We start from the raw sequence: 12,340 nt of genomic DNA, 5'->3' as shown, positions 1-12,340 counted from the left end.
TACACAGGTGCCAAGGATCCAAGTGCAAACAATTATGACTAGTAATAATCAGATACATACAGATTAGAGACGCATGCGCCAACATCTCAGTGTTAGTAGCAAAAACAATGAGTCTTTCTATAAGAAACAGTATATTTTAGAATATACTGAAACGGAGATCTCTTTTGAGGGTTTAAAACTCAATTTTATGTCTTACAGGGCTTATACTGAGTTCAATACTGTATAACTATTGATTCAACAGCAAACCTAGAAATCTTATACCCACTTTTGAAGGAGCTGTGTCTTTGCTCTGGAAACTGTTATTGGGCATGTTAAAGCTGTAATGATATGCTTCTTCTAAAAACAATAAAAAATTAATATTAAAAAAATGTAGGAAACAGCATATCTTGAAATGGAGATCTTCTTTAAAGGATAAAAACTCATTCAATTTTATATCTTACAGGGTTTATACTGAGTTCAATATTGTATAACTGTATTAATTTAACTGTGAACCTAAAAACTTACAGCTACTTTTGAAAAAGATGTATCCTTCTCTGGAGCGTGTTACTGAATATGTTAAAGCTGTAATGAAATGCTATTATTAAATTTTTTTAAAAATTAAAAAAAAGTAATTCTTCAAAGCATAAAAATTTGTTCCTTAATAATTAGTAGATGCGAAAAGCATTACCATTGAAATCTACCTGATGACTTTATATCCATACTCAGATGCTAAGGAGCTCAGAAAGTAACCAACTGTGACTAGTAATAATCAGATATATAGAGATTAGAAACACATGTGCAAACATCTTAGCGTCAAATACATTAAAAATGAATTTTTCTGTATGAAACTGTGTATTTTAATAATGAAATGGAGATTTTTTTTTAAAGGTTAAAACCTCATTTAATTTTATGTCTTATAAAGGGTTTATACTGAATACAGTATTGTATAGCTGTATTAATTCAACTGTAAACCTAAAAATTTAGAGCCAATCTTGAAACAGATGCATCTTAGCTCTGGAAATTGTTACTGAATATGTCAATGCTGTTGTCATGAAATGCTTATTCTAATTATATGGTTATTAAATAAATAATTCTTTAAAAAAATGTTTTGTTCAGATTTACTGATTCAGACTATACTGGTCAAATTCTTATTATGGTTTATTTTAGCCATTCCCAGAAATTCTGGCTTAAACTTAACTGATACAATTGGTTTATTGCTCATTTTTGTGTCAAATATTATTATGTCATTACAGACTTCTGAGACGATAGATATTGCTTAGTACCCCATCAGAAGAGTTTTCACAACAGATGGTAAATTTATTTATTAATGCTATTTGTCTCATGGTATTAAGATAATTAGTAAGAGAAAATGCTAGAAGGGTGTAAGAATAGAGGATTTTGCAGGACTTGGTTTCGATTCCCAGCATCCACATGGCAGCTAACAACCACTAATAACTCCAGTTGCAGGGGATCTAATGCCTTCTTCTGACCTCCTCGGGCACTGCACGACATGAGTGCACTTACATACATGCAGGCAATACACATAAAGGATTTAGGTATGAAGATTAAGATGGCTTATGTTTCTAGAATGAAAAGGAGAAATGAGAAAAGTTCTTTGTTACAAAAGATTGAGTAAGGTATTTACACAAAAGATGAAAGTTAAAAACGATATGTATAATTTAAAATTTTCTAATATCAAAGTTCAAGCAAATCTATTTAAATCAATGGAATTATTGGTCTAATCTTGCTGTTACAAGGATTGATTTAAAAAATAAAATACCTGATTAAGGTTTATTTAAGAGCATTTAGTTTTGGCTAAATATTATACAATTCTTAAAATCAAATATCAAACTGTTATAATTGACTTTTTAAGGGGTTTAGTGACCATACCTAAGTTCACTTTCCTGATGTAGTCCTACCAAATGGCCACACTGTTAGTGATTTAGAAGACTGTCTTTTTAAAGATTTGCCAGTTCTGTGCCTAATTTCAATAACTAGGCATTTATGGAAAATGGAAAAAAAATCTTCATTCAAAGCTTGATCAATAAATAGCTCCACTTTCTATCACTATTGGGTAAATAATGTAATACACCTTATTAAAATATTTTCCTAATACTTAATTTCATTATATGGATGTTATCATATTAGCCTTAACTAAAGATATAAAACAATTTGTGCTGAACAATTTACAAGCTTCATCAAAAGACTTTACTTATAGCTAGCCCCATATTAAATTTGGCTAAATGTTTAACTATTTTGGATATATTGTCATACTCATCTTATAAATAACAATTGTCTGCTCCCAAAAGATAACAAATTCTTGTCAACAGCTTTTAGGTACCATCCTACTGACTTCAACCTTCCCTCAGAATTTCACATTCAGCCTTTTCTCCAGATTTGTTTCTCTTAAAGACACTGATTTAAACCCACCCTGCCCCACTGTGGCACCTCTCTAAGTCCTCCTCTGCTACAGCAATCACAGCTAGAAGCTGAATTTTAAACAAAACCAACTTTTTCAGATATGGTTAGATTTATCTGTTTGTTTCTAAAACTCCTTTGTCCCTTGTAACAATGATTCGATAATTAAGCTTCCTCTTTAAGAATTTTTTAATGGTTATTTCTAATTAAGACGTGTAAATGAAAAAAAAATATTTTCACCCAAATCAACAAAAAATTGCTCTTACTCAAAGGGCTAAACCAGAACCATCCAATTTACTGGACAAGGATAATATTTATCCTTCCATGTCTCCAAATAATTTCAACTTTCACAGATTGCAGAAGAATGGCAAATAATCTTTGCTGGTTTTTTAAGAAAAAAGTTTCCTTTCACTTCCTTCCATATGCAATTTCATTACCTCCTACACAATATTGTCTTCCGTAAATATATATTCCATTCCTGATGTACTAACAAACTTTATTTTCAGATGGAAACAAGGCAAAGGAGCCATTACATGATACTGGAATACAGCCCTCTTAAAAAACCCCAAAGTGAACACCACCTAATGAAATTTTAGCTGCCATTTGTCTTATGATTTACTAACCTTCTCTCATTATATGGTTCATACCATCACAATACTGTTTCAAGCCACTTTGTTCTGTTCCTCGGTCCTTTTCTCTTATCAGTATTTTCCTCTATTTAAAGCTTCCTTCATAGATCAACTTATGCTGCATTTATTTAAAAGCATTTGAGCCCACACAGAATTCCACAGAAAGAAATCATCATGCTAACTATCTAGTGTATCTTTTCTGCTATCAGAGGTAAAATCTCAGCAATGACTGCCAATCATTGGGCACCGCCATCTTGAGACGTCAAACCCCCAGGTGTTCATCTAATGAACTTTGGCAAATGGAAGTAACTTACATAAATTGCTTTGGTCATTTAAAATTGGCATATATATATATATATATATGTTAATACTTTTTAAGGCTTTATTTTTGCTACTGCTTGAATACAGAAATCTTCCTGAGCTGCTTAAACTGTTTAAAGCACTTATATTAGCTGCTTGCTCTGTAATGGGAGGGATCCCCAAACAAGCAAAAACATTTGACCTGCTTATGGACCTGAAACCGTTATCTTTTGGCCAATTCTGGGAATTTCCTCTATCTCATGACATTCCTTATATTACCCCAAGTACAAGTCATAATTGAACTAACTCATGCATTATTCAAAAATTAAATACATAAACAAAAAAGGGAGAATTAAGAACTGCTCAGGAACAAATCATATTTTAAATCTTTAAAAAGAATCATACTTTAAGTTTTTAAAATTGTTTCTCTCAATCTCCCCTCCACCCCCCAGCATCTGCTGGAAAAGCATCTTAAAAAATAAGTTTTACCAAAACCTGATTTTATATAAACTAAGGGCCAATTAATGGCTATGTCCTGTTCCTCTCATTAACTACAGTCAAGGCTCCACATCTGTGCTTTCTCCTACAGGACAGCAGAGTGACTGGTAAAGCCATACTATAAACTAGAACCAGTTCTCTTGGATTGCAACCTCATGAAGAGCCGTCCTGCTCATGTGCTGCCTCCTCCTCAAAATGCTGGCCTGCCTGTGCCACCTACTCCAGAGACCTAAGGCAACATCATGCCTCTCCAGCATTGCACCCTAAACAGCCCAATATCAATGACCACCCTCTCTTTGACTGAACATAGGAACTGTGAGAATGACTTTTCTAGGACTGTTTTCCAAGCATCAACATGTGTCTTTATTTATAATTGAGGCTTCCTTCCCATCAAGAATAATACATGCAGCCTAAATGACACATGCCCACAAGGGCAGCTAAGCTACAGATGATTTTCTCAAGTGTCCCTCCAAAAGATGGGGACAGAGCTCGGTGGAAGTGTACTTTCCTAGCATGTGCAGGCCTTGAGTTTGCTCTCCAGCACAGAAGAGACGGGAAGGGAAAAGAGGGAGAAGGAGGGAAGGCAGTAACAGAAGAAGGGAAAAGGGAAGAAAGCGTAAGGGCTTAAGAACCATTGTGCTCACATGGGGAGTATACTTTCAATCCCAGCACTTGGGAGGCAGAAGCAGGTGGATCTCTGACTCTCCGAGACCAGCCTTGTCTACATGGCTAGTTTCAGGCTAGCCAGGACTATACAATGAGAGGCTGTCTCCCACTCAGTCCCGCCCCAGGAAGACGAAGAACCATTTCTACCTTTTTCCTGCTTAGTATCAGCTCTCTATATGGCTATTTTGTAGCCCTCTACTTATTAAAGACCATCAGCTTCTTAAGTTCATAAGCCTATATTCTTTGTGTATGTCACTTTGTCAGTTATGTAATTTGGGCATTTAAAATACAATCCTATCTTCATCAAAACACTTAAATATATTTTAAAAATCAAGAACATTCAGAAAATAATCAGCTCAAATTAATGTCTTGAACAGAGTAAGCTTTACTTGCCAATGCAATGAAATTACTATGAAGAATTATTTCCCTGCAGAGTTTTAGAAATTGCTTACTCACAGATCAAGAACCTACCAGGAGTTAATGTCCATATGTGCAAAGTTACTGGAATTTTCTATTAGATGTGTTCAAATGTACTCTTTTTGATTTTGTCAAAGGTAATATGTTATTACCTGCCATATATAATGCACTAAGGTTTAAACAACATTTTATAATCAACTAAGTATTAATGAAACAAAACTATGTAGATATTCACAAATGCAATCATGATCATAAGTAGTATCACATTAATTCAGGATATGTTTTTTGAGTCCAAATGAGTTACAAAAAAAAGCTTACGATATTCAGAGATTTTGAATTTTAAGGAAAAACAAGAAAGCAAGTATAAAAAGAATACTACATCATTTGTCTGCCACAGAACACTAGCACACTAGAAGGTTTAAACACAACTGGTCCCTTTCCTCCTTAAAACATCCTGAGTCTGGATTTGTATGACACCATTTTTCTCAAGCTTATTCCTTTCCTAACTAAGCCTACTCATCCATTAATCCTTAAACAGCAGGGTTTTCTCAGCATTATTCATTCATTAACAAGTCAAGAGCCTCCACTTGCCAAGCAGACACTGTAAGTGCCTGAGGACAACATCATAGATAAGAGTACTGTCCTACAGCTTCAGTCGGAAAAAGTCCTGGGTGCTTATGTCTCTCCACACCTCCTTTAGAGCTAATACTTTACCAGTTTACAAGCTAAGAAACACGATTTCTGTAGCTTCTTCTCTCCCCTGGGTCCTAGGCTCACAGATGTAACTTTTCTCACTATTTCATTTGAACTAAATAAAGATTTCAAATAGAACATAGTCAAAACAGCACACTTAGTCTTTATGATCTCAGTGTGGTTCTCAGACATACCTAAGTGCTCAAGCCAGAAAACTTGAAACTACCCTTGACTTTTGACTATTTGTCAGCTCTAACTCCATGTTCAAGTCATCAACAAATTCTTGATTTTTCTCTATAAACCTCTTTAAGTGTATTCATTTAAATCCAAGTGATAACCATTACACTTATATAGACAAATATGTATTCAATTCTTGCTTCCAACCTACATTCTACCACTTAACAATTCTCTTAAGCGCAACAACGGCCTCTACTTTAAAAGATTCAAGGCACCCCCTAAATAAGTCTTTCTACAGGTGACGGTGTTTTGGTGACCTGTGGCCTCACTCGCAGCCCCCAGCTTTCTTGTCATCTTCTTGGCCTTCTCTTCAGTATGCAGCGTTCTAAGGACTTGGCTTTTGCAGCTTGATGGAGGAACTCTTTTTAAAAAGATTGACCATTTCCTTCCTTAAGATTTACTCTTACTCTCTGATTATCTTACCAGAGACCCAATTAGAAACACACCCAAGGACTTAAAATTATTTCATGTTTCTGAACTTGAAGTTTACTTCATGCACAAGTGTAAACACTGAAATAGAAGAATAGGGCCAACTAATCAATCTTCTTTAGAACTTAAATCTGATGGCATCATGCTTCATTTTGTTAACATTCTCTAAAAAGTTTCACTCTTCTCGCCCGACTACAACTGTTTTAAAGATTTGTTAACATTCATTAAAAAAAAATTTGTTGTTTTTTCGAGGTAGGGTCGCCCGTAGCCCCAGATGGCCTGGACCTCACTATGGTAAGCAGGATGGCCTTCATCTCCCAACTGCTGGGATTTAAATGAGTATGTCATGCCTAGCAATACTAAATTTTTTAAGGAGAATAAATCAAGTCTGAGTTTAGATATTGGAAATTTTAAAAAAAGCAAAAGAGATGTCCTGTGCTCATGAAGCTTTTATTCCAGTGGGAAAAGACTCAGGCCACAGAATAGAAGAAAAATAAAGCTGTAAATGATGATCAAGGTAATTGGGGAAAGCCTCTCTGATAAGATGAAATGTGAAGGAAGTGAAGGGTAAAGGACTTCTGGAGGAATGGGATTCAAGCACAGGAAATGTCTGTTAAATTTTACTAAATTTATATCCCATGCACAATTAACATCAATATTCATGCACGGCTGCTGTAGTTCGTTCGGTGCCGGACTGCAGCCAAAAAATAATTATATATAAAATTATTCTTCATGACAGTAAAGATCTACACAACAGCTAAGAATCCAGGCAGCTGTACTAAAAGCTTACTAGCAAAAGACACTGGCGCCATTGTTTTAAATAAAAATACAAGAATAAATCTGACAGTAGTTGGCTGCTCTGTACAATTCCCGTATGTGATAAGGAGTACCATGAGAGGTGTGATTTTGGTAACCATTAGTCTAGATTTTAGTACTGAGTGCTTTTCTCTGGACCATGCCTCCAAACATTCTGATTATGCATCCCTGTCAGAGGAAGAATAAACAGGGAACAAAGCAATTGGTGCTTAGCTATACCAGGCATATATTTGATTTTATTACATTGTTTACATCACAAGACAGTACATGTAATTATCCCCAAGATTCATTCAAAACATAGTTTAAATTTCTAGGTAAAGTACTAAGAATGTGAGCATTTCCATTACTGCCAAATGTAGTTTGATTTGCTAATTACATTTGAGAAAAAATAACATCAACTTAAGGTCAGAAAGGATCTTAGTGTGCACCTAATTAGCTATAATTTTCTATGTATCGCTTTACAAAGTATTAATCTTTTAGTATAGGAAAGAATGACCCCAAATTTAGAAATGTGTTTTGGGGAACTTTAGAGACATGAGTCAATAGCCACAGTCAGCTAAGATCAGCTCTAACTTCTTAGGTTTGGGATAGCTCATATATACCACTGTCTGAAGGGACCAGAGATATAGTCATCTAAAAGTACAAACTGAAGACTATGGCACACATGAAGAAAAGCATATGTATCTTCACAAGTATTCATTACGCAGACAGCTCCAGCAATAAGGATTCTCTGAGTTGCCAAGAGTCCTGGTGCCTGCCTACGGGTCCCGTTTGGCCTAAAGAGCCACTGTTATAGAATTTGTTTATTCACTCTTGCCAACAATTAAAACCGAAAACTGGCTATACATTATTGAGGCCCTATTACTACTGACACTGCCCACTCCATCCCAATTCTCTATATATTTCAAAGTCATGCATTTCTTTGATACAGAAGTTACTTTCCTTGTATCCTCTGGTCACAATTTTAAAAAGACAGTTAAAGATTGCTTCTACTTTTATAGGATTGCAAAGTAAGGTTTTTAGTACTGAAAAGAGAAGTCTGGGGAATTATTTAAGTAGCCTAGCATGCTATCACCTGTTAGCATAATTGTAACTATTCAATTTAAGAATCTCTGTAATTTTCTTAGCCTCCTCCCAAACACAAATAATTCAGAATGTAAGCAACGTTAAGTCCATTCTAAAAGCAATTCAAATAGAGCCACAGATACCAGACAACCCAGCAGATTTCTACCTGGCAGCATACACGTGGTTGCTGACAACCAGGTAAAGCAGGTGCATGGGTCAAAGTAGTAAGTAGTAAGTGAAAATCACATGACTGAAAAGTATCTTCATTCTGCATGTCAAACGGGCCTCCCATCTGTAACTAGTGCCTATCCCATCCCTCAACAGACTCATACATGAACCCAGAAACAAACAGCTGCTCAAGAAACTGCTACTCAGGTGTACCTCCTGGTTCTGCAGGGTGACAAGTCACAAGGAGCTTACCCACTCAGAGCCCACCCAGCACTGCCAAGAGCAGCTGACAGCTGTGGAGCCTAAGTACCAGCTTCCCAACTCAACTGCTAAACTTTCTCTTGACTCCAAGCTCACAAGAACAGGCTTTCCTGTAGAAACTCTGTAACTGTCCTAATTTCTCAAATTAATTTACAGGGTTATATCCTTTCCAACAGGATCAGAGAATGCAGGACAACCATGAATGCCAATTATGCAATATAATTCATGTTCAAACTGAAATGGTCTCCCATATCTGCCCTACACGATGCTAATTTCTTTTTTGAATTTTTTATTTTATGTGTAGGAATATAATGCCTGCATGTAGGCAGGTGCATCCGTGTGGTGCAATGCCCGTGAAGGTCAGAAGGGGAGGTCCGATCCCCAGGAATAGAATTAGGACAGTTGTTAGCTGCCATGTGGGTGCTGGAAATCGAACCCGAGTCCTCTGCGAGAGCAGTCGGTGCTATTAACTGCTGAGCCATCTCTCCAGCCCAATGATGCTAATATCAAACCAACTTATTAAACACATATGCAATCTTCTGAAAAAAAAAAAGTAGCATTTGAAAAAAATCCTTTACTATTTTGTCCTAGCTTTCTGTAAGGTTTTGGATTTCTCAGCAAATGATTCCGGTGGCTATTTTATTTAAAACAGCCATTAAAAGATTCTGCGAAAAGAAGAGAAGGCAAGACCATTTTCAAGTTAAAAATCAGGCTTACTCTGACCTAGTCCTTTAGGGTCTCAGCCACTTCTCCAAGACACCGTGGCTTTCAAAAGGCCATTTTTGCATTGCTTTGTAAGGATCTGGTAGGACTTCAGGTCACTAACGCTAGTTTGCCAAATTTCCTTATTTCTTCTCTCAAGAGTAATCGATTCAAGTCTGTGAGATCTGTAACAGGTTATTACTCCATTTAGTCTGAGACGGCCCCAGGAGACAATTCAGATTCAATGTTGTTGCTCATACTCCAGAGCAGAGAACCCTTACAGTCACTGTACTCGCCTTCCCTAACTAGAATACCGAGTCCCTGCGCACTACTTCTTAAAGTTTCCCTGCGCTAAGATTCCCAGCATCTAGGTACAGACTTCCCAAGCAAGATGCCCAGGCTCTCTCAAAGCCCCAGAACCACCGTATACTTCCAGATCCAACAAAGGGCAACAAAGAAGTGGGTGGTAACAACCTCCCAGAAGCAAGCCAGGACCCATCGAGTGGGAGCTACACAGCACAACTCCATGCTCTCCAGCCCCCTCCAATTACCTTCCTACTGGCCTACCCATCACCAACTCAAAAACCCCAAATGTCAATGACATTGGAAGTGCAGCCCTTTCATTACAATCCGGAGAAAAGTGGCGCCCAAAGAAGCCGGGGAACAAAGGGGAGGGGTGGAGCGCAGGCTACCCCCCAGCCAAGGCGCCTCAGGGCGAACCTGGACCCCCGCCCACAGTAACTCCTCCGCAGCCCCATCCGGGCGGCGGGGTCCGGGAGAGGCTGGAAGCTCAGCTCCACGCGGAGCGACCGACCGGCAGACAGACCCCAGGGGCGAGCGGGGGAGGGGAGAGGGCGGCGGGGCGGAGCTCCGGGGCGCGGGGCTTTGTGTAGTCAGGCCGGGGTGGAGACTAGGATTCGTCGCGACTGAACGCGGGCAGGACACCGCGAGCCCTGCGCTGGCTGCGGGCAGAGGACGCGAGGGCAGGCCGTCCCCGGCCACCACCAAGCCGGGCCGGGCAGCGGCCGTGTCCTCGAGGACGGAGGGGGGCAAGCGGGGCGTCCCCGGGAGCCCCAGGGCCGCGGAAGGCCTTTCTCGGACCGCGACGGGTTAAAGGGCCCGCGCTTCGTCCCTCCTCCGCAGTCTCCTCAGCCCGGGCCGGCCCTCACCATCGTAGTAGTAGCACACTTTCTTCTTGCCGCCTCCTTGACTGTACGCCATGGGCTCGCGAGGCCGCCGCCTCCCGGCTGCGGCTCCTCCTCCTGCGGCTCCCGCCCGCGCCGCGACTCGGCGGCCGGAGAAAACGGCTGAGGGGAAGGCAGGAGCGCGGGCCCGCGGGGGCAGGGCGGCCCGACCGCAAGGTAGCGGGCGCCCGGAGGGCTCGGTTCCGCCCGGCAGAGGGCTCGAGAGCGAGGAGCCGGGGAGGCAGCGGCGCCGACGCGCTACACTCCGGCAGGGGAGTGCGGCCGAAGCTGCGGGGCTCCGGGGGAGGGGGGCGCGACCACTGCGGCCGCCGTGGGGGGGAACGAGGCTGCGGCTCCCTCCACCCCGCGGGGACAGGCCGCCGGCTCCCCCTCCGACCTGGTCGCAGTGGTTGCGCCTATGCTGAGCCTGCGCACTCGGAGGCTCCTCAACCGAAGCCGGCGTGTCTAGACCCCCTCCGCCTGCGCCCTCGCCGCTCCCCTCCCCCACTGTCGCGAAGCTCCCGCTGGAGTCCGCCACGTGCCGCTGCCGGCCGGGGAGATAGAGGGGGCAGACCAATTTTGCACCCCTCTATGGCTTCAGGTGTCCTCAGGATACCTGATGGTCTGTTATTTGCGTTTATTAATATTCATATTTTCTCCTGATAATTGCAGTTCCTTATTGGAGACTGTACTGCTTGAGTTTGAATAAGCATTTATGAAACTCGAGGTTTTCAGCATTCGCATACACATTTCATTGCTATGTATATTTAAGGCTGTCAACGGTGCAGAGATGCAAGTGCTATGACTGTTCCTTCTTTATAGGTGAAGACAGATTAAGAAACTTAGTATATGATAAGTGATAAGTAATGGTTTGAGGACTGGAGGGGTGCTGTCTCCAAGCTCTGCATACTTTGCCTACAGCATCAGACTAAGTGTGCCACCTCCAGCTCCAGGCACTGGGCAACTGGAGCACTCTTGAATCTCTGGGTTCAATAACTTGACATTTATCAATGCAAGGGGCAAGTAAGGAATGGAAGCTTTCAGTCTGTAATGCAATATTTCCATATCTTCTTTTTAAATCCCCCCCACACTGTTTTCGTCATCGTCGTCCCCCTCCCTGCCCCCACAAAAGAGGTCATGTTGAAGCAAGAACCATTTGGAGCCACTAACAAAAGTTATTTTTCTACTTATAAATTCCCAGGACTCTTCAAGCATAAAGCAACAATCTCCTAGACTTCACCCGGAGAGATTTAGAGTAAGTCCAAGGTACCCCTTGCCACATCCCCATCTCTCCCAAGCCTGTATTTTTAACAAGACCCCAGGTGATTAAACAGTTGGTACAGGAACCACACTGGAGAAACAGTAGCTTAGAGGTTAATTACGTAGTATTGATATTCTAACTTTTGTGCTATCAATTCCAAAGTCAACCCTGGAAGATTCTGAAAACAGAATATGCTAATTTAGTAGAAACGAGGGTTCCTCCCCAGACCCAACAAAATGAAGTCTGAAATAAGTCTCAATTTCTTCGGGAACACTCCTAGGCTTTCTCTTCTTCCTCAAGTCTGTATAATGTACTTTTTAATACTTTGTAAACCTTTAGCTCAACACTTAACCATGTTCCAGTCTCCCACAATTGGTCTGCATATCCTAGAGGATACAGTTTCATAATAGGACAAGCCAAAATGTTAAAAATTTTTATTTCTCTAGTGCCTGTGACTTCTAGCAAGTCACTTAAATTGTTTTGTAAAATGATTTTGGTTATATGAATATTAAATTCCTTTAAAAATTAAGGTAGAATTGTTTTTTGATAAGGGTCTCTCTGTAGCCCCAGCTGATCTAGAACTCCTTATGTAAACCAGGCTGGATTCGATCTCACAG

At 40.4% G+C, this 12,340-nt stretch overlaps 1 protein-coding gene across 1 annotated transcript in view; it reads right to left on the bottom strand.

Annotated features, from left to right (window-relative positions):
* Positions 1 to 10,772, bottom strand: part of Hdac2 (histone deacetylase 2) — a 36,850-nt gene extending 26,078 nt beyond the window's left edge. Inside the window, exon 1 of the mRNA XM_008832664.2 lies at positions 10,448 to 10,772. Within this exon, the coding sequence (XP_008830886.1) occupies positions 10,448 to 10,499 (52 nt within the window). The 5' untranslated portion in view covers positions 10,500 to 10,772. The remainder of the gene's footprint in view (positions 1 to 10,447) is intronic.
* Between the last annotated feature and the right edge of the window lie 1,568 nt (positions 10,773 to 12,340).

This window comes from Nannospalax galili, unplaced genomic scaffold (genome assembly GCF_000622305.1).
Source record: "Nannospalax galili isolate Female #2095 unplaced genomic scaffold, S.galili_v1.0 scaffold55, whole genome shotgun sequence".
Classification (NCBI taxonomy): Eukaryota; Metazoa; Chordata; class Mammalia; order Rodentia; family Spalacidae; genus Nannospalax; species Nannospalax galili.
This window is presented reverse-complemented; position numbering and strand designations above follow the sequence as displayed.